General features: G+C 33.5%; 2 protein-coding genes across 4 annotated transcripts in view, besides 14 other annotated features; one reads left to right on the forward strand and one right to left on the reverse strand.

The window, feature by feature from the left end:
• Positions 1 to 17,983, reverse strand: part of CG32017 (uncharacterized protein) — a 24,329-nt gene extending 6,346 nt beyond the window's left edge. Inside the window, exons 1-3 of one of the 3 annotated variants that reach the window (NM_166826.3) lie at positions 1,866 to 1,946; positions 1,033 to 1,146; positions 791 to 925 (exon numbers count right to left, since the gene is read on the reverse strand). The gene's annotated coding sequence lies outside the window, so the exon portion shown is untranslated. Of the gene's footprint in view, positions 1 to 790; positions 926 to 1,032; positions 1,147 to 1,865; positions 1,947 to 2,294; positions 2,355 to 17,590 lie in introns of those variants that run through there. The other 2 variants (NM_001297794.1, NM_001169364.2) reach the window with 2 other exon arrangements.
• Positions 3,291 to 25,064, forward strand: Kif3C (Kinesin family member 3C). Its single transcript, NM_143682.4, has 5 exons — positions 3,291 to 3,443; positions 4,814 to 5,038; positions 20,707 to 21,312; positions 21,375 to 22,192; positions 22,491 to 25,064. Exons 1-5 carry the CDS (start codon positions 3,372 to 3,374, stop codon positions 22,717 to 22,719), a joined length of 1,950 nt encoding a protein of 649 aa, NP_651939.4. The 5' UTR covers positions 3,291 to 3,371; the 3' UTR covers positions 22,720 to 25,064.
• Positions 3,912 to 4,150: a mobile genetic element.
• Positions 4,143 to 4,271: a mobile genetic element.
• Positions 4,278 to 4,414: a mobile genetic element.
• Positions 5,365 to 5,700: a mobile genetic element.
• Positions 6,250 to 6,715: a mobile genetic element.
• Positions 8,973 to 11,564: a mobile genetic element.
• Positions 12,783 to 17,340: a mobile genetic element.
• Positions 14,549 to 16,090: a mobile genetic element.
• Positions 17,389 to 17,508: a mobile genetic element.
• Positions 18,009 to 19,438: a mobile genetic element.
• Positions 20,272 to 20,454: a mobile genetic element.
• Positions 23,597 to 24,728: a mobile genetic element.
• A 137-nt stretch (positions 25,065 to 25,201) lies between the features above and the next one.
• Positions 25,202 to 26,013: a mobile genetic element.
• Positions 25,376 to 25,570: a mobile genetic element.
• Positions 26,014 to 26,636: the final 623 nt, after the last annotated feature.

Raw genomic sequence — 26,636 nt, forward strand, 5'->3', positions numbered from 1 at the left:
CGAACAAATCTTAAATAAACCATTTAATAATAATTTTAATTTCTTGAGATTCTTAAGTTTTCAAGTTACCAACGCGGTTACAAATAAATTTATTAAGTCTTAAGGTCAAGACTTAAATAATCATTTTAGTTTAGTTTAAACGGTCCAAATATTTTAAAGCAATTTTTGGTTTCCTCTAGGAATATTGTTAAAAATTTCAAGTTTAGCCTAAAAGCTTTTATATTTATACGAGTAACTCGTAGAGATAAAGGGTATTTTGCAAAACAAAGTTTGCAAAACCAACGATTGCGAGAAACTAAAAACCTATACAGGTGTAGCTGTACTAAGTTTCAAAATTTATTTGTTACTTTTATGTTAAACATTTTTAGACATCTATATAGAGAATAACTCTCTATAGAGTTATTAATGCCAGATAGCCTGGCATTGGATAGGTTTACTACAAATTTGCAGTCATAAGGTAAAGGTATTTAGAAGTCTATAAAAGTATTTAGGTCCGCTTGACAAAATCTAACGAGTTAGTACCCAAACAAACTCATTATGTTGCTTTCATACAATAACAGTTCAAATTTTTAGAAAGTGTGAGCTACCTAATAATGAACCTTTATTGGTGGTTTTAAATATAAATAAATGCTTCAATTTACTTAATATAAAATAGCAACTCAACTTCTTTGAAACAAATGTTATTTATGTGCAATTCATAGTGCAGGGTGCTCAGTAAATACTTATTTATTGGTGCAACTAGCTTTAAAAATGTGCAAATGCTCGTTTTTCGCAAAAATGTTTCATTTACTTTTTTCGGTATTTTTGATATTTTCCAATAAGGCAATTATGCATTTTTAGAAAGATGTATTTCTTCGTCCCAGAACAAAAAAAACGAATGCAATTTAGCCATGTTTTATTGGATATCCATGAGTCAACTGTCATCCTGCTGAAAAATACCGTATTTCGAAAATAGCTTAGATACAAGTAATAATCATTAATCGTTAGGCCTCGGACTTCTAAACAAAATTTTACTCATAACAAATTTTTTACCTTTACTTCCAGTTGATGAATATTAATATTAAAAAGTATACAGAGCCAATGTGACGAATTTATATATTTTAAACTTTATAGAAAACTGTATACAACCCAAAAGCACGTACTATCCTTTAAAAATTCGTAGAAAACTTTATACAGCAGCGTGAAAAGGAATTATTGTATATAGTGGGTAGTCTTTGAATTCCTATTTTGTTATAACATTTAAATAATTAAAGATATAAAAAACCTACATATATATACATATATACATAAATAAATATTAATATATAAATACATAAATATATAAATATATAAATATATAAATACATAAATATATAAATATATAAATATATAAATATATAAATATATAAATATATAAATATATAAATATATAAATATATAAATATATAAATATATAAATATATAAATATATAAATATATAAATATATAAATATATAAATATATAAATATATAAATATATAAATATATAAATATATAAATATATAAATATATAAATATATAAATATATAAATATATAAATATATAAATATATAAATATATAAATATATAAATATATAAATATATAAATATATAAATATATAAATATATAAATATATAAATATATAAATATATAAATATATAAATATATAAATATATAAATATATAAATATATAAATATATAAATATATAAATATATAAATATATAAATATATAAATATATAAATATATAAATATATAAATATATAAATATGTAAATATATAAATATATAAATATGTATATATGTATATATGTATATATAAATAGATTACAAAACTCAATAATGATATATGTATTATTTTTTATTTACGTTTATACATTTTTTAAATGTTTTGAGTTGTATAAAACTGTATATGTATTTTATGAATGAATCGCTTTCGTACCTATATACACAGTTTTCGTAAGAACAAAATTAAAATTTAAGTCATGCGCAGATAGATATTCACTACGTCGTTAAAGCTCAATTTAAGAACTTACATATTATTATCTGAAAAACTCGATTGTTTAAAATTAAATGATGAAATGAATGAAATTAAAATAAAATTAAATAGAAAAAATTATTATAAATACATATCATTAATACAAGTTTTACTTAATACAATTAAAAAGTACAAATAATTGTTAAATTAACTGGTAAGTTTTTGAAATATTTATACAATATTTTCAAAATTTAATTATCTTTAATATTTGACGGTAATGCCTAACAAACGCGCTTTGCTTGAAATATGGTACCGTGTACCTGTAATGAATACTCTTTGCTATGACGTCTACAACACTCCGCGGAAACGTGACTAAGTGAGGGTTGGTTCATATCGTATGTGACTTGCATCCTAAGATCACGCGTGCGCGTGTTCAAAAATCGTAGCCCTCTTTTCAGGTTACAGTGGTCAAAACGGGAGCTTAAAGCTTTGCAAAATTAGTTTATATGTGTATTATAATAGAGCATTCCCATACATTCCCTATCGATTTCGAAGAAATCGTGAGGCACAGAATGGTTTTTCACACTGGGTAATATCGAATTGTTGTTAGCTTCAAAAATTTATTAAAATTTGGATTAAAATTAACTCTTTTGTTTTTAGCCTAAATTAAGCAATATGGGCAAGCTTTAATTATATAACCCATTTTAAAATACGCTAAGTGTATAATCGAATCTTGTGTGTCGCCCGTTATGATCGTACGATATAAGAAAGGCTTATTTCCTAAGTTTTCAAAAAAACTTGTGTTTAATACAAAATACAATATTCTTACGCAATTCAAAATGGAAGTATATTTTTATATTTTCATTTAACTGCCGATGCGAATTATCCATAATATACCTAATTATATACTTATGCATAATAATGGAATGCATAAATTTTTATTTGAATTCAAAAACATGTGGTTTTTCACAAAATGCCGATAATCTATTATGTTGCACGCAACGTTTAGCACTTTTTTCTCGTATTATTACTCGTTACTCGTATTGTTAAAGGGTATACCAAATCAGGATATTTAAAAATTTGACTAAAATCTTTATTTTTACTTCAGTCAAATGGCAATTTTATACACATAAGTAAAAAATGTTGCTTTGAAATTCAAAGTTCTTTAAAACTTTGGATGATGAGCGGTTTCATTTCACAAGGTTGGGAAAGACTTATTGATTCTACCAAAATTATGGTATGAAAATGATTTAAATTCGGAGCTTTACGTGAATGTATTTCGAATACTTTCAAAGTAGCTTTTAATTTCATGTATGGATTTTCTCTTGAAGCAATTATAAATATTTTTAGTTGAATTTTAAGTAAACTTTAAGACTTATTTTGACCAACACAGGAAAATGAGTGAAAATATTAAAGTTGTTGTTCGATGTCGTCCGATGAACCAAACTGAAAAAGAACGAAACTGTCAAGTAAGTGTATATTTTAATTTATTACATCGACTTTATATCGACATTACAAAGAGAAGGTTAAATTTTTTTGCCGAACACTTTTGGGATTTTAAATATTTTGTTTTGTTAAGAGTGTGTAACAGGTAAGGAAAGCAAATTTGCTGTACTTCCAAACTACAGCGACTTGGTGGAAATCAAAAACACTAACTTTTAAATACATTCATTAAACATTGTCTTTTCTAAATATATGGAAGATGATAATCCTTCAATACCCTTAACAAAACATATTTGGGTAAAAGAAAGTTTTAGCGTTTTCAGGATTCCTTGGAGACTGGGACTTATCATGCAGGTTAATAAAGTTGTGTTAGTAAAGTGATACACCTATGCATGACTAGGCCCTGGCGATCCGCTCCGAACACGCATTATAAATACGCAATTAATAGATATGTTTACATTAAGTACTAGCTTCCCGGCAGACTTCGTATAGATAATTTAAACAAGAGAGAATGTTGTAGTCAATTTCCGCGGCTATCAGTTACCCGTTACTAGTGTGAACGCGAACTCGAAATATCATAATTTTTCTGGGATATCGATAAATATTGGGGAATAAGATGGGATAAAATTTAAGAATTGTTCAAAAGTGTGGGCGTGACCGGTTTTTTTGCAAATCGATAGAAATTTACAAGACTAATTAAAGTATAAAAAATTGTTCAATAGAGTGGGCGTGACAAAAATTTTTTTTTATTGCAAATCGATAGATATTAATTAAATTATTGTAAGAAACCCAAACGTACGAGACTAATAAAGATGTGAAAAAATACAACACATTTCTCAAAAATTGTGGTCGTGGTCGCAACGCCACCATTTTAGAAAAATTATTGGATATTTTTTCATAATTTTATTTGTCTTGTAAATTTCTATCGTTTTGCCAAAAAAACTTTTTGCCACGCCACCTCTAACACCCTAAGGCCGCCAAACCGGTCACGCCCACACATTTGAATAATTTTTAATATTATGATAGTTGTTGCTTTTATGTGCAAGAGCTCCTAGAATCTAAAGCCTATTTAATTCATTTTTCTATAATAAGTATCACATTTCTGAGATAGTAATACAATACAACATTTTCTTTGACTGTCTCTCTCTCTCTGGTCATCAGTGCGATTAGCAGCTTTTCGGTGATTTAATTTACGGCGTTCGGTTATCTTAAATAATCAAACTTTGAATTAATCAAAGTCAGCAAACTGACACAAAAGCCGATAGAAATGCCTACGAAATTATAATTGTCTTGGGGTGAATATACTTCAAAGTTATATAAAGCTAAGATTTTTTGCGATCATAAAATTAATTTATTTTTTAATAAAACGACAATTTATTTACTTTTGTCATTTCAGAACATTGTTGAAATTAATGAATTTGCAGTTTCCGTGACTAATCCATCAGCTCGCATATCTCAACAAAAAAAATTCATATTTGATAGTGTTTATAATATGAAAACTGACACGGAAGTGATTTACGACGAGATGTGTTATTCATTAGTTGAGAGTACAATCGAAGGATATAATGGAACCATTTTTGCTTACGGTCAAACAGGTTGTGGGAAAACACACACAATGCAGGTACTTGTCAAAATATGTAAATGTGTATGTATGTAGACGGGTAGTATAGTAATGACTAGTATAGCTAAAGGTTAACTATATTCGTAAAAAAAATGAACAGGTATAAAGTGTATAAATTCCTTAACAGGACCACCAGCCGAGATGAGTCGAGCGGCCATGTCCGACTGAATATTTTATAATGCTTGCCGCTCGAAAAGGGTAAAATATTGTGCTTTTTGTGCTACAACATTTTTAAAACTTACATTGATTGTACGTTTTCCGATATTACATTAAAACATCTGATTTTACGGTTAAGCCCGAAGACATTGGCAACCATATAAAGTATATAATTAACTAAAGTTACCGTCGCTATGTCCACCGCATGAAATACGTCGACGAAGGCATTCTGCAATGTAAGCATTATGCCGGACGTCGTTACGTAGCTGGCAAACTTTGTTTATTTGCATGACCGCTACGAATATGAAACCGCAACAATGTGATTCGTTTTCTATTTTAGCTCCTAACTTGAATTTCTGTATTTGTAGCTTTAGTTTGATTTCGTACTCCAACGCCACAGCTCCGCTTGGCTTAGCAAATAAAGAATTAATATTAACTCCTTGTCTTTAATTGTCGCGGCCCCGCCCGACACCCAGACTCGTATAGCCGCGCGCGATTACACCGGCATAAAATACTTAATTTATACATATGTATATTCTTAATAAGTACATACAACCACATTGTGACAGTCATGTCCGTCCTGCATCTTTCCCAAATATTTTCAGAAATTTAGTCGGAAAAAGAAAATTAAGAGAGAACACTATAGTCGGCTTTCTCGATTACCAGAGTGGATCATTAGGAATATAGTTTAACATTTTTGTGGCGTGGTTTAAATGTTTTCGCATATTAATAGATTTAAGCATATATCATGGATGTTTGTATATATTTGATTTAGTAAAAAACGCAATGAACAAATTTAAATTTTTGTTGTCCAAAATGGCCAATGGAAGAGAGATGGTCTTCGCTGCCCAGGGAATTAAGCAATGCTAAAATAACTGGAGCCATCAGTCCGGAGAAGCCCATAGTTCAAAAAAATTCAGAGAGAGTTTATGCACACTCGCACACTTATTTTAGTTTCACATTAAATGTGAAATAATTTCAGTATAAAGCTTTTATCCTAAACATATTTGAAAGTTCATGAAAATGTTAAAGAAAAGCTTCTGGCCGAGGTTGAGTAGATCTACAATAATTTAAGATAAGGGGTATCCATACTCAAGAATCGGACGGACTAGCGAAATAAATAAGGTTTTAGTCATGTAAGGATCATTAAATTCCGTAGACCACCTTTTTATAAAACCAAGCACACCGCTGGCCTTATTGACAATATTCGAAATATAGTTTGAAAATTTTGGTTTAAGGTCCAGAAGATCACCAAGATCAGCGACACGCGATATTCTGTCCAAAGAGCACATCCGTAACATCCGTTATCACGGCACCATATATGAAAGCTGTCTAGATCGGATTGTAAGTGGACGAAATTATATATAGTCGAGCAAGCGGTCAATAAAGTCATGAAGGTCCCCCGTCTGGAGGGACAGTTATACCTATATATTGTGTACATACCTGGAAAGACATCGGAGTTTTAACCAATTCTCTGTGAACACTATTATATGGGATGCAAAGGAAAGCCTATGACACTACTATCTTGCATAGTATAAGTGAAAAAGTTGATCACCAATAAAATATTAAATTATAATAAAAAAAATTATTGCTTTAATTAATTAAACAGTTACAATTTTAAGTGGCGCCCAACGTGGGGCGGTGTACTTCAAAAGTTAAAAAAAAAACATTAACGATATTACGTTTTATATAAAACGGAACTCGCGCCGCCAAGCACCTCATATTTTTAGTGCAAAAATCAAAACATCCACATTAATCCAATGAAATCTAATTACTGTGACAGTGATCATGGAAAAACTTAATTGGAAATTAATTAATGCAATAATCCAATTAAGAATTTAATTTTTAAGAACTATTTACAATATTTAAAACTAAAATCAACATTATTTTAAAAATAAAAAAATCGACACTAAGAAGGAAGGAAGAGCTGAAGGCATACCGCGCAACAGTTAAATACAAAAAAAAATTGAAGGAAGACCCAAACAGAAAATAATCATGATAACTAAAATGGAGGAAGACCCCAACAGAAAGTAATCAGGACAACTAAACGAAAGGAAGACTTAACGGAAAGTATCGTGAGCATGAAAAAATATTAAGTCTTTAAAAGAACTTATAGATAAATTATAGGATAGAAGGGCAGTTAAACGCCAGCAAAAATGTAGTAGAGGATTATAAAATCCAAACAGTTGACCCATTTATAAAATGCGAAACTACCCTAGCGGTTGATAAAGCTTTACCAAAGTTCACAGGTGAAATAACCCAATATGTAGGCTGGAGAGAAGCGGCAGAAACTGCCATGAGTCTATACAAAATTCAAAGCGAACATTATTTTATCGCTTTAACAATTTTACGTAATAAAATCATGGGAGCAGCACATGATGCTTTAAATAACCATAGTACAGATTAAACTTTCAAGGAATTCATTACAGATTGGAATTTATTTATATCGATAAAAGAGAAATCCATATTCTCGAATCAGAGTTAGGCGTCCTTCTAATAATAATTATTATAAAAATAACAGACAGAATTATAATCATTTTTCGAAAAAAAATTATTTTAATGGATAACTAGCACAAAAACTGAACCGCAAATTCCATTAAAAGCGAAGCAACTGGGACCGAAAGTCAACCAGCCCAGAAAGGTATGAGAATAAAAAACATTGATGAAGATTATTTTTTAGATCAGAATCCTACACGGGATGCCTCATATACAAATAATAGACAGGAATACAAAAAAAATAACAACTAAAAATATTAGCGACACAGGAGCCAAATCTTGCTATATCAAATATTACCCTATATTGACAATATTTGAAACAAAACATCTATTTAATGAAATAGCAGGTTTAGAATCCGACTTATTAATTTGGCACAATATATTAAGGGAAATTGGATCTAAAATAGATGCAGAAGAAAAGCTCGAATATTTGACAATGAGGAAAAAAACGATTTGAGTTTAATTGCGAAAAAATGCTCTTCCATTAAAAGAATATTTTGTAAAAAATACTTTGACGAACAAAAAGTATTTAAAACCGAAATGGTAATAAGTGAAGGAAGCTTATATAGCTTGGGATCAAAGAATCCAGAGCACCCCGACGTTAAAGTGAAGTAACTTCAAATCAAATAAAAGATATCGAAAATAAGATTATGAATAAAATTGAAAAGGACCAATCTTAAATAAACCATTTCGAACCGATATTCGAAGACAAAAAAATATCACCCTAAAAATAAAATATAAAAAATAAATAGCCCGGAGCAACAAATGTCGTAGCTGACGCATTATCTGGAATAAAAATAAATAATATAGAACAATTAAGCTCTAAACAAAATACACAGCATTCTGCTGAAAGTAGTTTTCAAAATGTAATACATTGAGACCCGTAAACCGTTAAATCAGTTTCAACAACAACTGTTATTGACAAAAACAAAACATGAGTCATTGAGGGTTTTTGTAAGACTCAATATATAATCGAATATGAAAATTTAATAGGAATATTAAGAGAGCATCTACCACCAAACATAACGGTAGAAATTCATCAACATTCGACTTGCAAAACATAATTGATACTGCTACAATGACAAAAATGTATGTACTTAAGACAAAAATGTTAAATAATGAAGACATTAAAGAAATATTAAATCACCAACAAAAGCCTGTAGTTATTGTAGATTTAGTAGATTCAATTCAAAATTGTACTGCATAAAGAACTCTTAATTATTTATATAAAATACCCTGGTATTTTAAGTAAAGATAAAACCTATTTTACCCGCTTACTAAATTTTAATTTACTCTTTGCTCCAGGTGATCTGTGCTCCTGCCACTCCCTTCGATGTCGTCGTTTTTCAAGGACAAGCAGTTCAATATCTCTACTTGTCTTTTTAAACTTTGTGCTGCATACATGGTTGTCTTATGGAGTTGACGCTTTTGCTGCTGCGACAAGTATTGATTCTATATCACCAGCAAACTCATCAATGTCTTGCTCGGTTTCCAAGGGGCTAGAAAGGCCGGTATGGGAACAAACATATTATTTGTACCTCGCCCAGTTGGTCCTATTGCTTGTAAGCCTACACGGTCGCTCGATGTGTTGTAGTTGGGGCAAAAGATGAAACATTTCCGGACAGTGACAGATGAGAGTTCTGGAATTGCCTCAGCTGTAGTCATTGATTGGGATATCCTTTTTGTGATGGCAAAGTCAATCATATCTGGAAGCTTCATGGGATCTGCTGGCCAGTATGTAGGCGCTCCCGGGGAAACATAGTTATGTGTGTGTTGCGGTTTGATGATTGCGTTGTACAGCTGATTTCCTTTAGGGTTCGCTATCCGAGATCCCCTGTACATGTCCCTGGCATTTAAATCGCCAGCTGCAACAAACCTTTCACCAAACGAGTCAAAAAGTGTTGTGAATTTTTTCTCAGAGATTGTGAAGCGAGGTCGGCAATAGAAAGCAGAGTGAAAGCAGAGTGAGAGCACCCTTATGGAATTGGAGGTTTATAGAGGTACATTGTAAGCAGTCTTCGTGCCAATTACCAAGAAAGTGGTGCTTAATTCGCAATCGTATTAGTATGCCAGTGCCTCCATGCGCCTTGTCATCCGGGTGATTCGTAAAGTAAAATTTATATCCTGGTATTTGGAAGTTGTACTTTTCGGTAAGGTGAGTCTCTGAGAGCAGCATAACGTCAATGTTTCTGTCGGCTAAGAACTGAGCAAGTTCTAGCTTGTGCCGAGAAACGCCATAAGCGTTCCAGGTACCTATTGTTAAGGAGTCATTATCCTATTTTGGAAGAAACGAGAATTTGAATAAGGATGTTTTGGTTCCTCATAAGCTCTAGCATAGTTTCTTGCATGAAGGTCATGAAGACTTTCATACTTTGCTGCATCGAAAGCATGATCGCTTCAACGTCAATTGGCTGCTGTTGCATGTTCTGTGTGTTTATTTGTTTATTTGTGTTTAATTGGTGAGTTTTATGCTTGACTCTGGAGGTGACTGCTGTTGGTGCTTGGATCACTAATTTTAGTACACTTGCAACGGAAGAATTTGGCATTGTTCGTTGGCTGGCAGACGAAGGGATGCTAGTCGTAGTCGGTTCCATTGCTTTGTTGGTGTGACACGATCTCGAGCTGAATCCACTCGTTTGTTTAGGCGACTCTTGAGTTCCTTGTAAACAATGCATCCTCGCCAGTTGGCTGTGTGTTTTTCGCCACAGTTGCTGCATAACTTAATTGAACTGTCGTTTTTATTCTTAGGACAGTTTACAGTACTGTGGGCATCGCTGCAAACGACGCAGATGGATTTTAAGGTGCAGTACGCTTTGGTGTGTCCATGTTCTTGGCAGTTGGTGCACTGCACAGGTTGCCCGTGCTTGTGTGGCTCTTCTACGGTTATCCTTCGGTGCAGTAAATACTGTAGCTTATATATAGGGTGTACTTCATTTTTGTTGTTTTTCTGACTTGATGGCTCCAGTTCGACTTGAAAGAGTGGCTGCGGCTCTTTGTTCCTGTTGAGAATGTTGATCACCGTTTTGGCGTTGAAGTTCTTCTCCTTTAGTGCCGCGATAATTTCGGATGAGGTCACTGATGACTCTATTCCTTTAATGACAAACTGCAATCCTTTGGCACTTTTCAGCTGGTAGGTACAGTAACTCTTCCCAGCTTCGTCCAGGTACCTATTCACTGATCGGTGGCTGGACTCATCATGGGTCTGCACTTTTGTTTCTTGTATGTTGCCCTTAGTAGGAGGTATAACATGGAACTTGTGTTCTCCGATAACTGCAGCTAGTTTATTAACCAGCGCACTTGAGGTTTTCTCACAGCGAAATTGTAAACCGCTGTCGGTATTGAGCATAGAGTTGATGTTGATGCTGTTGCAGTTGTTGTTGCTAAAGGTGCAGTTGCAGTAGATTTCTGTACTGATAGCTAAAGAACTTGACTTCGTTTGGAATAGAGAGAGCTTGAGAGAGACGCTCTCAGTGCGTTCGGTGTTCATTTCGTGCATTCATAAGCATTGGTGAGCAAGACCGCGATCGTTTGCATTCTGCAGGTGCTAGGTCATTGACCGGGTGGATGATTTGGTGTTTTTCCGCTGCGAAGAGAGTCGGCGCTTGTCTTGGTCTTTTTGCCGTTGAGAGCGCAATTCGCGTTGGCTCTTTTTAGAACGATCGATTCGTTCGTTGTCTATTTGTTTTTTTTTTTTTCGTTTTTCTTTATTATTGCACACAAAGAAAATTTTGTAGTATAGCAATTTAACAGTGCCAATAGCGTCTCTTTCGCTTTCGATTTATTTATTTATTTTATGTTATTAATTATTTACTTCACTAAAATCAAGTGATTTTATACGGAGCTCGATGAAAACACGTCTGTTCACTTGAAATGCAACAACAGTTAGAAAGAGTATTTAACAGAATTAAGAAAGCGTTTAACCGAAATTCATAATTAAGCTGGCGCGACATATTAGAAGGGGGAGAGTTATCCAACCCGTAAATATAGCACTCTAAACAAATTTTAAGCTCCAATCTCAGCAGCATTTCCTTAGTCCTTGTTTTTGTCGCTAGCACCCGATAAATAACCAAAATTAAAGTAAACACCAGTCAGCAAATTTTAATTTCACATTAATTGTGAAATAATTTCAGTATAAAGCTTTTATCCTAAACATATTTGAAGAAAATTTTAAAGAAAAGTTTCTGGCCGAGGTTGAGTGGATTGGGATTAAGATTTCGAAGATCAGTCTGAAACAGGACGCGATCGAACGCAAAAAACAGTTTCAAATTAAAGCAATAAAACGAATGTCTTGTAATAGTATAAGTGAAAAAGTCCATCACCAATCAAATATTAAATTATAATAAAATAATAATTCTTTTTTACATAATTAGACAGTAACAATTTTAATTTGTATGTATTTTAAATCAATCCTTATCGAGTTTTAATTTAGGTACTCTGGCTTTCCCAAAATTTTTGTTATCGTCTTGCTATCGGAATGTTTGGTAAATAGATGTTTAAGCGCTTTTCCAGACAATAGAGCGCCCACCTTTTTCACATTCATAATTTCGATGCTCGCAATTATTTTCTTACTGCACTTTGGCCATTTAAGTAATTAAATTAAATTGCATTATTTGCGAACAACCCTTTTGGCCCTTTAAATTAATTAATGAATTCATTTATATATATAATAAGTATTTTTACTTGCCTGTTTTGTTTTACAAACAATATGGCAACCTTCGCGATAACTTTTGGCAAAGTACTAATCGACCCCTTGTCTAATCGAAACTTTTTGTTGTCGGCTAAATTTTTTTTTGTCAAATCTGAGGTGGGATTAGAAATTAATTTTTTATAATATAACTATTTGGCTGAATGATTTTGTGGTGATGTGGAATTAACATCAATAGAACACTGAGTAAAAAGAGTATAAAGAGGCAGATACTTTTAATTTCGGCCAGACAAAGGGCCGTTTACAAACCGGAGAATTCTCACACTTCTTCTTTCAATTTTAAAAAGGGGGCATTGTAAAATTAAAAAAAAATAGTAAATAAATGAGTATTCAAGTTTTGATTTGCGTGGCGATTAATATACAGAAATCAACTGACTAATACAATCATTATCTCTTGAGCTATCCTTACATCTTGAGTAAAGGCTTCACTCCTATCTTGAAAGCTTTGGGCGCTTGCACTTATCTCGGCAGATTGGATGCTGGGTGGTAGTCTTAACTCTTCCCTTACTAAGACGAAGGCTGTCCCCAGCCTTCTTAAGATTTTAAAGTTATTTGGCCAATTCACGCCAGTGGTGTAGTCATGGTTCTCACGGTGAATAAAGCAGCTGGTGGCGGGAACTAGGTGATAGTTTGATTGTGCAGTTGTGGATGAATTAAAATTAGTTGCAATAATCGGATACGCCGTAATGCCAAGCGAGAATTAAGAGCTTTCTCCTGTGCTAATGATTTGCTTAATTAACTATAAAATATTTAACTATTATAAATTCATTTATACAGTGATAATAGTATTGGCTTGTTTATAAAGTACAAAAATATAAGCTAGAATAGAGAAATTTATAAGTCGTTATACAATTTAATCAGTTACTGTGGTTTACGTAAAACGCTAATTGATTAAATAGGGTTTGTTTAAATTTAAAGTATCGGGAAAGGTTATTGATAGCGTTATTGGTTTTTTTTCCTGAAGAACTTTAGTTATATCTGCTGAATTAGCTCGTTTATTTTGTAGATGTTTTGCTGTGTCTCATATTTAACTCAAAAATCGTCTGTTGCCTTTATTAAAAGTTTTTGAAATGGATAGTTCTAACTAGTTCTAATTACCTTTAGGTTTTACCTATTGTAAAAAATGATAAAGAAATATTGATGTAGAATTGTCAAATGTTTACTAAATTAAACTTTTGCAAAACCATAATTTATTCTAATAAGCCAGATAGTACCATAATCCTAACGTATATTGTCTTTATGAACAGCCCTTCCTTTTATAAGAACACGTGCCCCAATGTCTGTCTTCAATTTTTTCCTCTTTATAACGTGGGGTTAGTTTGTTAAGTTTTACTTTGACAGTGTCCCAACCTGAAAGGATCTGTGTCGTCTCGATTCATTCGTTCTTTTCAATTGTACCTCTTGTCCATTATTAATCTTGCCTGTGATTTCCAGTGCAAGATCGGAAGGTATTTTATGAATAATATCGATCTGCCTTTTGTTAATGACTGAATGAACTGTTTTGTTGTATTCTACGGTTGCCTGAAGTATTAGGTTGACCGTGTCAATTATGCCTCTTTTGAGTTTAAGACATCGTGCCATTTCTAACAGTGTGCTGCGCAACCTTTCCACATGCCCGTTCGAGATACTATGGAGTGGCGGTGCATTTTCAATTTGAACTTCGAACTGATTTAATAAAAGTGACCTAATTGACTCGGAGTTTATTGTCGCAATATATTGTCATCGAATGTGGGTTAAAGTTCATTAATTGCATCATTGTAGGTTATATGTTCGAGAATCTATGTGTTGTACAATCGCGAATTTCGAAAATTTATCGATAGGGTCAGAAAGTATTTCTGTCTGTAGAGAAGATATCGATTTGCAACGTCTCTCCAATTTGCGAGGGATTAGGTGTTCTCCCAAGGATTTGTTTTTGCGGGTGGCTTTTTTACAGACTGAGCAGTTACCCGCAGTACTGGCTGCAAGCTGAGACATTTTAGGAAAAAATAAATCTTCTAAAATCTGTTTAACATTCTCTTGTGCTGCCCCGTGTGCTCTGTTATGTTCGATTGTTACTATTTCCCTTTGTTAATCTTTATTATAAACGTCGGTGACCATTTTATTAGTATGTCGGAATGTTGTTGCTGAGAACTCTTCTACAACATTTTCCAAAGCATGAAGGGCCTGCCTGGATAGTGCATCTGCAACATAATTTTCCTTTCCCAGCTTAAAAAAAATGTAAGCGTTATGTTCGTCTATAAACGCCTTCCACCTTTGGATTTTAGCGTTTGGGTATGTGACACGGCGAACGTTAACGGCGTGTGGTCTGTGAAAATGTTCAGATTTAGAACGCCATACAAACACCATACTGTTCCTCAAACTCTTGAAAGCCCATACAATGGCCATAGGTTCTCGCTCGTTCGGTGCAAAACTAAGCTCTCTATCCTTTAAAGTCCTAGATATCTTAGTAATTTTCCTGATAAGCTTGCCATCCTGCGATAGAACAGCACCAGGCCATAGGCCGAAGCGTCTGTAGTTAAATCAAAGGGTTTTCTGTAATTAGGATAGAGTAACATTACATTTTCGGACAGAAGGACATTTTTAAGTTTTTCAAAAGCATACCGTTGCTTGTCATCACAGGCTACTGGTATCTTTTTAGAGCGACTGGCTGAAACATCACCGTTTTCTCTCTTTAGAATGTCATTCAGCGGTCTAGCTATGGAGGCAAAGTCCTTTATAAAGCAACGTTAATTACAAGCTAACGCCAAAAACAATCTAATATTGAACAAATTTGTTGGTTCTTCATAACTATGGATAGCTTCTACTTTACTGGGATTGGTTGTAATAATACCCCTTGATACCACGAATCCTAAATATTCGGCCTTTTCTTTGAAAAGGAGATTTCTCTTTGGACACCCTCATGTTGGCCTGGAACAGTCTATCTAGCACCCAAGCAATGTGATTTAAATGGTCCTCGAATCGATCTAAAAAATAAATACGTCGTCTACGTAAACGTAACATGATTTTCCGATTTCGTTTCTAAGAGTACGTCATCTATGGCACGTTGAAAAATACCAGGTGCGTTATTAAGACCGAATCGAAGTCTGCAGAACTCGTAATTTCCATTCGCAACTAAGAAAGCTATTTTTTCCCTATCCTTTTCGGCGAGGAGGATTTGATGGAATCCTGACTAAAGGTCCAGAGTGGCAAAGTATTTGGCTTCTCCCTAGTTTGTCAGGATGAAACCACTTGTGGTATTAAATATTTGTCGTTAACTGCCTTTGAGTTCAATTTTCGAAAATCTATTACCAACCTTTTTTTCTATTTCCCTTTTCATCTGTGCCGTTTTTGTCGACTACCCAAATTTGATTATTATATGGTGACCGCGAGGGTCTGATAATTCCGTCTTTTAACAATGCCTTCATCTCCTTATTCACAAAATCCGCCACACCCATGGGGTATGGATAAAGTTTTGAGTATATTGGTCGGTCGTCTTCGGTAGGTATATTAGCAATAATATTCGTATTATAAGGCAGTACCTCTTCTGGCTCTGAAAATACACCCAATCGGTCTCTTAGCATAGCGTATAATCTGTAGGCTTTGGTACTACGATATCTTTAGTATCAGAGAAGTTTACGCTATTACATTATAAAAGTTGAATTTGTTCGACTGCATTGTCGACCTTTAAAGTTGTATTTTTTTAAATCCAATATCGCGATTGTTTGTGTCAGTGTGTCCGATTTGGCTTAAGAAAGCATTTATATTTCAATGTGTTATAGTCATGAAGGGATTTTACTGTAAATTCTTTTTGTACCGGCATTATGTACTTTATTTTTAAAACTACATACAGTTTTTTTAAGACCCGGTATCGATCGAAAGATTTTTGGTTCTCCCTGCTATCTTTCTACCTATGAACGGTAGCAGGGAACTTTGGCTAAAAAATGTACATGATCATAATAAGTACGTTCGTCTTCAGCATCCTCAACTTCTGCTTCTGCTGGATCCACCTCATGATCGAGATGGTTAACTCTTTGCTGCTTTGGCCCTGTAAACCTGCTTGTGCCACTTTACGGTCTTTTCGCGGCTTGCTCATTGTTCATTTTTACCTGAGCTGACCAGGTAGTCTGCTGCTGGTTTGACCAAATATTTTTATGTAAAGGGAAGGTACCCTGATTCAAGAGTGGTGGCTGTCTAAATTGGTTTTGGCCAGTTCGAATGGATCGCATATATACGTCAGTATCATTTACTGACTGAACTGCCTTTTCTGCTGTGAGGCATAAGAGGCATATTATTATCCCTATCTCTTTCAGGTGGTTTTTTTTCGGCCTTCTGGCCTCTGTCTCCAAAGCTTCTAGAGTAAATCAGGGCAAATTGGTAGCGTTCGTGATTCGACTCAAATTCTTGTGCTAAAGCAAGGGCTGTTGGTAAGTCTTAGGGTCCTTTGACAAATAAGATATCGCTTATTGACTTTTTTCGCCGAAACGCTATCGCATGTCAATATTGTTTTGTTCGTAAGAAGAGTCAATTTTTTTTCGACCTCGTCGTAGAATTCGGTCAGTGTCATGTCGCCCTCATGTCTTAACGTTCTTCGTAACTCATGCTTATTTATATAAATCGGTCTTTTACCTAAAATCAAGACGATTGATCAGTGCCTTAAAATTCAGCGGTGTGTTAAATGAAGCCAGCACACAATTTGCAGAGTTTTTACCTTTATTTCGCATAATGCCAAGATTTTTTTTCAAAAACTTTAAAAGCCACATCATCCGCTTTTCTCCATGAGACATATGTTTCACCTCTGTCCTCAAGGTGTGGCAAAGACTTTATTATATCTAATGGCTCAGTGCACACAACACCTGGTATAATTTCCGCATCTCTGTAAGTTTCCATTTCTGGGGTGCTCACTGTTATTTTTTTTTATGCGCTCTCCTATCTCTTGTAACTGCTTATCAAATAATTCTTTTTGACTGCTCTATTGACTTGCTGAAAGCATATTGCAAGCTTGATTCTCTACTTCCCACCAATTATCTTTATTTTCGTTTCTTACACTTGTATTGTCGAATCGCTGAGCCTGTTTTACACTCCACTTATTTTAACTTGACACGAAGTTTTCTAAAGCTTTATCGCTTTCACTCATTTAAATAGCACCAATAACTTACAATAACCTTAGCAGTAAAAATTTAAGATTTTATAATTTAACCGATAGGCGTTGTACTTACGAATGTTGCGTTTGTATTTACACTTTTTCATTTGGTAATGCTTAGAATATTATGTTAATAAGATTATATAAATGTCGATGAATTTAAGTATAGCCGCTGCTGATGTTTTGCGTTGCATTTGGATATTTTTTTTTGAGTGTTTATGGTTGGTGTTGAGTGTTTTTTGTTGTTGGTTGAGTGCTTTTGCTCCAATTGTTCTATATTCTTTTTATTTATTATTGATTAGTTAACGTAGGTTCGAAAATAAGTTTATTTTCGTTTCGATGGCCGACGAAACAATATAATGTTAACAATTTCATTGACAAGCACGGTCTGCGCTTAATGAGTATTCAAGTTTCGATTTGCCTGACGATGACCTGTACGTTTAATATCCAGAAATCAACTGACTAATACAATCATCTTGATAACGATCACTTCATACAGTTGCGGTAACAATAAAAGCACCATAAGCATATTTCGTGTTTGTCCCACCGTTTCTGTATTTTCTGACACTTTTTCATCTTTTTACTAAACTTAAATACTACAATGATTTTCAATCGAAATAAAAAAAATTAGTAACAGATCTAATAAATATTTTAAAAATAATTGGTAAAACAAAAAAAAAACCTTCAAATTTAGGCGGTAACAAAAATAGCACTGTTTCTCGTAGTTTGCTAAAACTAAATAAAAAACTAAAAAAAAATAATTCAACAAATGGATTATATCTTAAGAACTTCGTTTAAAGAATCTTAATTTTTGGTTTCGTAAACTTTGGTAGCAATGACAGCTGCACATCGTCTTGTCCATCAAGTCCTGGCACCGTTTTTGAGGAATTTTGCTCCATGAATCCTTGACCACACCCCAAACTTCCTCGATATTATTGGGTTTGGCTTCAGAAACCTTTTTTCCTCGTCCGCCCAAAGGTTTTTGATTGGATTCAAGTCGGATGACAGAGCAGGCCATTTCATTACTCGGATCGATTTCTGCTCAAACCACTTTCGAGCTTTCTTGCTCGTGTGTTTGGGATCGTTATCCTGTTGAAATGTCCAAACCAACGGCATTTCATCTTCGGCATATGGCAGCATCACATTTTTCAGGATATCTGTGTAAATGTGCTGATCCATGATGCCTTGAATCTAATGTATCTAGGCATATTCGATTCGCTTTGCCACATGCTAAACAGTCAAAAAAGGGCTGCACGCATTAAGGTTGTTTTGTCTTAAGAGTTTGCAAACAGTTTCCACGCTTTCAGCTATCTGAAGCTCCTTCTACAGTTCCGTTGCCGGCTTAAACGGCTCCTTCTTGCCTTGCCGAACCAAGCGCTTGATCTCCACGTTGGACATTGAGGGCTTTCTTCGCCGTGTTTCGTTCTTTTCGACAAACAGCAGTGCTTTGCGGATCATTTTGTTTAAACAACCGACAATGCGACCAATTTCAGCGTATTTTTTACCTTCAGATCGTGTTTTTAATAAAATTTCTTTTTTCGACGGTACAATGCTTTCCGCGACCCGTGACTAGAGAATTTTTGGTCTTCGTTTGGAAATAATTCAATTAAAACCTTTTTAATGCAACTCCTTTTTTCAAAATTTGTCGAAAAAAACCCAAAGCAATCACTCCTATTAATTTTATTCAGAAAATAGGTGTTCAGTGCTATTTTTGTTACCGCCTCATTTCGCGCACTTTTGCAGCAAGTGCGCAAAAACATAAAGAATCGTTACATTGAGAGAGTAAAAATTTCTTGCTTAGAGAGCCAACATATGGTACTTATTATTCATGCAATCTGACTTAAAAAAAATAAACATTTAATAATTTTTTTTAGGAAATCAACTTTCCACCTGCAGTAGTGTTATTATTTTAACCGCACCTGTATGTTAACTCGCAATCTTTTTCCCCAGTATTTTCCATGACTATAAGCAGGTGTTTGCTGTTTAAATCATTCAAATTTTTGCAATGCAACCACGTTCATCGCCTTCCAATGAAATCCAATTATCTTAAGTTTTATCAAATAAACATTTTTATCAAAGTTTTTAAATGGGTTACAACAGGTTATCTTACATCGTTAATAACTTCATGCAAGTTATCCAACCCATAATCATAGCACCCTTCCACAGTTTATAAACAAATTTCAATTCTCAATCTCGAGTTATCCAACCCATAAACATAGCACCCTTCCACAGTTTATAAACAAATTTCAATTCTCAATCTCGTCGGCATTTCCTTTGTCTTTGTTTTTGTCATTGCCTTTGCCAGCGCTTAGCTACCCGCTTTGCCAGCGCTTAGCTACCCGCTAAAGTAAATAACCCAAACTTAACGTAAACACAGCTTCCGCTTGGAGACCAAACCACGGCCAACTTATTACGCTTCAATCAAAAAACTGCATCGATCAGCATAATTGAATTTTACAATGCAGTGGAATAATTTCAGCATAAAGCTTTTATCAAAAGTTCAGAAAGTGTCAAAGAAAAGCTTCTGGCCGAGGTTGATTGGATTAGGATTCAGAATTGGAAGATCAGTCTGATTCGGGAGGATTAAAAGAACGGTTTATAAATGTATAAATAGATAACAATAAGTGTCTTGTAATAAAGTGATAAGTTGAAAGGTTTAACACCAATAAAAATATTAAAAAATAAAAAATTATTTTTTTAAATAATTTATACCACAAAAAGTTAATTTGCATCCCCTTTTCTCGTTGTGATATTAGGGCAAGTGCGCAAAAACATAAAGAATCGTTACATTGAGAGAGTAAAAATTTCTTGCTCAGAGAGCCAAACATATGGTACTTATTATTCATGCAATCTGACTTAAAAAAAATAAACATTTAATAATTTTTTTTAGGAAATCAACTTTCCACCTGCAGTAGTGTTATTATTTTAACCGCACCTGTATGTTAACTCGCAATCTTTTTCCCCAGTATTTTCCATGACTATAAGCAGGTGTTTGCTGTTCAAATCAATCAAATTTTTGCAATGCAACCACGTTCATCGCCTTCCGATGAAATCCAATTATCTTAAGTTTTATCAAATAAACATTTTTATCAAAGTTTTTAGATGGGTTACAACAGGTTATCTTACATCTTACATCTTATATCTTACATCGTTAATAACTTCATGCATCCCCTTTTCTCGTTGTGATATTAGGGCGACGAAAATTTCAGCAACAGCACTGGAATAATTCCCAAATGTTTTGATCATATATTTGAAAGGATATCAATGACCACAAATGTCAGATATTTGGCATTAGTAACGTATTTGGAAATTTATAATGAACGTATTCGAGATTTACTTAATAAAAATGAAAATACGAACGTGATAAATCATTTCCTTAAGGAACTACCAGGTATTGGTGTTTCAGTTCCAACGCTTACCACGCAACCTGTTGTCAATGCAAATCAATGTTACGATTGGCTACATTTTGGAAATAAAAATCGAGTAACTGCAGCTACATTAATGAATAAGAATAGCTCACGATCCCACACTATATTTACTATCACTTTGGAACAATCTCCATTTTTAAATAGTATTGGATCGGATGCCTTTGGAGGAATATGTAGAGGAAAACTAAGCTTAGTAGACCTAGCAGGCTCCGAGAGGCAGCGAAAGACTGGGGCTCAAGGAGACCGACTTAAGGAAGCTTCCCAAATAAACTTATCACTTTCTGCATTAGGCAACGTTATTTCATCTTTGGTGGATGGCAAAGCAAAGCATGTACCCTTTAGGGACTCAAAACTTACACGCCTGCTCCAGGTAATTATTATTAAAATATAAATAAATATTAAATATTATTTTAATAGTATTATTTTAATAAGGATTCCTTAGGAGGGAATACAAAAACTCTTATGATATCTTGTATATCACCAACAGACATACATTATGATGAAACCATATCTACACTTCGATATGCAAGTAGAGCAAAGAATATTTCTAATAAACCCAAAATTAATGAAGATCCAAAGGATGCAAGACTTCGACAGTACCAAAATGAAATACTATATTTGAAAAGAATGCTTCAAGAGAGTCAACAAATCATTAATAAAAATAATGATCCAAATAAAATAATAAAATCACCTCTAAAAATTATACAACATACAAATATGAATTCTACAAAAAATGTTCAAATAATAGATTTAGGTCGAAATTGTAAGGCATCCTTTAAAACAAATAACTCTATATTAACAAAACCAAATTTCCCTTTAATTCAATCGAAAGAAGAGGTACAACTGCAAGCGCGAAGTCGAATCGATCTAATAAAGCGTAGTTTAATTGGTGGTGAACGTATCCATGATTTCGAGCTTAAAGAAAAGCACATGGCCCGAAAATATGCAGCCCAACGCCACTTAAGTGCAATAGCTATTGCCTTAAGTAGAGTGAAATGTGAAGATCGCGACCTTTTGCAGGGGCATTATGCCACTATTACACAAGAAATTGATATAAAAAATGATTATATTAGAAAGTGCAAAGAGAAAATTAAAATGCTTGAAATGGAAGTTTCCGATTTAAATTCAGAATTTCAGCTGGATAGAGAGGATTATTTGGACGAAATTCGCAACCTTGGACGTCAAGTGAAGTTCCATCAACAACTTTTTTTGAAATTTTCTTCAAATCCCGGAAAATTTGACCGGAATTGGTAAGACCTTACATTAGATTAAACAACTAGCTTCCAATAACGGGAGAGAAATATATAAATGGAATTGATAATCAAACCTCGACCAAAATTTTCTTGCCCTAAAAGTATTAAAAACAAAAAAAAAATTTAATTGTAGGCGTAAAAGCGAAATAAATAAAAATAGATGTAAATTGTTTGGTCACACACGAGTCGAAAACAGACAAAAGACAAATATTCTCTTCACCGGAGTAATATAAAATGTCAAATTAATTGTCTATAATATTATATTAAAACACACTGTATTATGTTTTTGATAAAGGACTCCAGACACTATTTTGCAAAATTCTTTATGGAATGATGATCTTAAAATGTGGAGAATCCCAGAGTCCGATTTAATAAAACTTCCTCCGGCTACACAAAAATCTGGACTTCACTGTATTCATCCTTTAGTGATCCATAGTGAAAATCAGCACAACAACCAAAATGAAATTGTAGTTGGAGAAAAAGTAAGTATTTCAAATATAGCATTTTTATTTTTAAGTTATTAAATAAATTATTCTTGATAAATTGAATGTAGATTTTCCCAATTTATATTTTAAACTTATATTAGATACGTTAAAAAGAAAGATCAGTTGTTTCCGACTATATAAATAATACCTTCTCTTGAGAAGAATTAATAGCCGAGTCGATCTGGTCTTGTGGGATTGTCCGTCCGTCTCTCTGTATGAACAGCGCTATCTCGTGATCTCCTCCCAGGGAGGAATCGACTATCAGATTCCCGTTACTGATCAGATACTCATCAGATAAATTTAAGAACAATAAATAAATAAATGTGCCTTCCTATATGTACTTGTTGCAGCTCGAATTAGATCCCGATTAAAATGTTAAGCTCGGTACACAGGGAACACCACGTGGATGCCGTTGTGTTACATCGGGGTCGTTTAAGCCAAAGTAAATTTTGGGAACCTACAAGTAAAAGTTTGCAAAAGTTTGTCCATAGCGAAATGAGGCATACATATTGTTATTTTACCTTATTTAGTTGAAGCCTTACCAACCGTGTTAGAGTGGGCGTGTCCAAATTATTTTTGCATATCAGAAATTTGCAATACACATAATAAAATAAAACAATTTAAACACATATTTTAAAAGTGTGGTGCAACAGTTTTGAACGGCTAGAAATTTACGACTAACAAACAACGAAAAAATATCGAAACATTTCTCAAATGTGCGGGCGCAGTTCATATAATAAACGATGAACCTCGGAAAATGTCCGCAATAAATTGAGTAATGTTTCCATGTTTCGATATATATTTAAAAGAAAACCTTCATTTAGGCAGCTAAGTTGAAAAAGAAAGCGTAATACCATTGGCAAGCAATTTCATACTCCTCAATGAAAATAAGTTCCTCGAACGCACTTAGGCACACCAAAGACACTAGAATAACAAGATGCGTAACGCCATACGATTTTTTGGCACACGATTTTTTCACCGTGGCTCTAGAGGTGGCTCCAGGCTCTCTCGAATTTTTGTTAGAATGCGAGAGAGCGGAGAGCGCTACAGCGAACAGCTCTTTTCAACGCATAAAGTGATAGCAGACAACTATATGTGTGCACACGTATGCTCATGCATTGTAAATTTGACAAAATATGCACATCACCTTAGAAGTTCTTTGACTTTAAATCTATATTATTTTTGATCAATTGGCACCATGCGAAAAATTCGTGCTTTGCATTGCCTTAACGTTATTATTATTTGAAAATAGATTAGAAATAGCCAAATCTATGTACATCACAAAATAAATTTAAAAAATGACTTTATATAAGAATATTTGTCTTTAGAGTATTCATCTCGCGGCGTGTGAAAAATTAATAAGGCAATGATTCTTGAGTGTTTGTGTCCGCACTTCGTGCCTCAAGATATGACCAAAGCAAAGACACTAGAATAATTCTAGTGTCTTTGATATGACTTTTGCAATAAACAGTTATCATATTTTTATGAAATTTATGAAATTACAGTAGTTATAATAATTTCTATTGTACTTCCTTTAATTATTTAGTATATTTATTAAGTCATTTAACATTAAAAGTTTTTCAAAAAAAATATTTCGCTCTTAAAAAATTGTCAGATGAGAGACAAATTAGAATTAAACATAAATATAAATGTGTAAACGGTAGCTAATTCGAGCGGCGATTTTAACAAACAAATTTTAAAAGCTTTAAAATTATAATAGTCAGGGCGCGAATTTTTAAAAATTATTTTATTTTATCATATTGCTAGGAAATTAGCAAAAACTACCCTAATATGTACAATGTAAATTCGTTTCATCGATCAGAATTGATTTCGGCCCGAAAATCGTCTTCTAGCACAACACGCACACATATACGCGTTCTCGTCTCTTGTTTTTACTCACACAAGCAAGCAAACTCTATTTTTAGATTTCTTATGCTCTCAGCGTGAGCGAGCGGAAAGAAGGCAATTTTGGCCGTCACTAAAAAAGTGGCTGCATAGTGCAAAACCAATGTATGTCCGTTACGCATCTTGTTATTCTAGTGTCTTTGGGCGCACCCTTGCATTTAAAATAGACTTGGTCGAAAAAGTCATTTTAGCAATAGTCTTAAACCGCCTCTTCTCAACATAAATAACTTATTACCAAGGACCTAGTGTCATGATTTTCTGTTGAGCACTACATATTATTCCGGCTACTCCTATGTTATAGTCGTCCATTTTTTATTAAATTAAAGATATAAAAATTAATTTTAATAATGAAAATGTATTTTTATGTTATGAAAGATTAATAATATACCTTATTTATTTTTTAAAGAAGAAAACCTCAAGCCTTTCCAAGGAAAAATACAACACAAATGTTCAAAAAAACTACTTTCGGACAAACCGACAAAAAAATAAAAATTTCGGAGACATCGGAAACACTGTACTAAATTATACCACAGAAAGTAAATAGAAGTCGCATCTATATCGTCAAAATAATTTAAAAAGAATTCATCAATTTTGTAACACGATGGGTGGGTTACAAAGTGCCGCTCAACTGAATAGGTTTGAAAAACCTATCTAAAAGTTTGTCCATTCACATTGTTTGACTTTCCTATTTCTTTGACCGCGTAATTAAAAAGAGTTGAACTATTCAGCTTTTAAAATGTAATGCATTTCCTATCAGTTTTTTGTCCAATCACTTGAGATTGAAATTAAAAAAAAGAACAGAGAACGCTATAGACGTGTTCCTCGACTATCAGGTACCCGTTACTCAGCTTGTGGGATTTTGCCTTTTTTTGGCAAATTGCAGAAAAAAGTTTTTTTTGTCAAATCTATAGAAATTTATAAGCATAATAAAAAAATTTTAAAACATTTTTCAAAAGTAGGGGTGTGACAGTTTTAGGCGGTTTGTATTTGTAACATGCGAGCTCCAGTTTGTCTCGCTAGACTTGAAAGGCTGTTTCCCAAATTTCGTAGATTTATGGTTGTATTCCATGTGCCTTTCGCCACGACAACGTACCCATCCATACAGCTTGGGTTGTAAAACAGTGCATTAAGGATCAACACGGATCCAGTGGCCGTCTTACGCCCTTGTCATTACCATTATCGAAAACATTTGCGAACTTTTGTCAAGAAGAGTATTCAAAGGAGGAAGACCAGTAAGTGACCCTGGTACCCTAGTTCAAGCGATAAAACAGGCCTGTTCAACAATTTTACTGTTATATTACAAATTGTTATTATGTTTTAATTTAAAGTTATTAACAACAATGGTGGCTATATCAAATAATAAATAATGCAAATAGTGTCCTGTATTATTTTAAATACCCTGATCTTTGAAAGTTTACTTTATAAAATTATGAAATACTGTTTAATAGTTCAAGTGGCCAAACCTATTTAGGTGACCCAAAGACAATAGAGACGCTCTGTTGTTTTAGAAAATATAATAAAATTAACATAAAAACACAAATAACAGAATCTATTCTATTTAATAAATGAGATTTTTTTTCCAAAATATAATATCTGAGTTTTCTTTGCGGAGATACGAAGTTTCAAACTTTAAAGATGTCAAACCTGCTGTCCAAAAAAATCATCTTAAATATCTTAAGATGATTAAATATCAACAAAAAGTAATTGCGGATTTTTCATATATAGTCGGCGTTGACAAATTTTTTCAACGACTTGTGACTCTGTAATTGCATTCTTTCTTCTGTCAGTTATCAGCTGTTACTTTTAGCTTGCTTTAGAAAAAAAGTGCGCCAAATTTTGTTTACATTTGTTTGTTTGGCGTCAATTTTAATATGGAGCCCACAAAGGAGCATTTTCGTCATATTTTACTTTATTTTTTCCGTAAAGGAAAAAACGCGGAGCAGGTTGCTAAAAAGATGTGTATGGTGATGAAGCCTTAAAAGAAAGACTGTCAAAATTGGTTTCGCAAATTCACTTCTGGAGATTTTTCACTTAAAGATGAGCCACGTTCA

Source organism: Drosophila melanogaster, chromosome 4 (genome assembly GCF_000001215.4).
Source record: "Drosophila melanogaster chromosome 4".
Taxonomy (NCBI): Eukaryota; Metazoa; Arthropoda; class Insecta; order Diptera; family Drosophilidae; genus Drosophila; species Drosophila melanogaster.

What these genes read in the sequence shown, in the direction of transcription:
- Kif3C (NM_143682.4), top strand. Translation starts at nt 3,372, where the DNA reads ATGAGTGAAAATATTAAAGTTGTTGTTCGATGTCGTCCGATGAACCAA. An exon ending in GGAAAACACACACAATGCAG is followed by an intron (nt 5,039 to 20,706) that starts GTACTTGTCAAA and finishes TTGTGATATTAG; the next exon opens with GGCGACGAAAATTTCAGCAA. An exon ending in AACTTACACGCCTGCTCCAG is followed by an intron (nt 21,313 to 21,374) that starts GTAATTATTATT and finishes TATTTTAATAAG; the next exon opens with GATTCCTTAGGAGGGAATAC.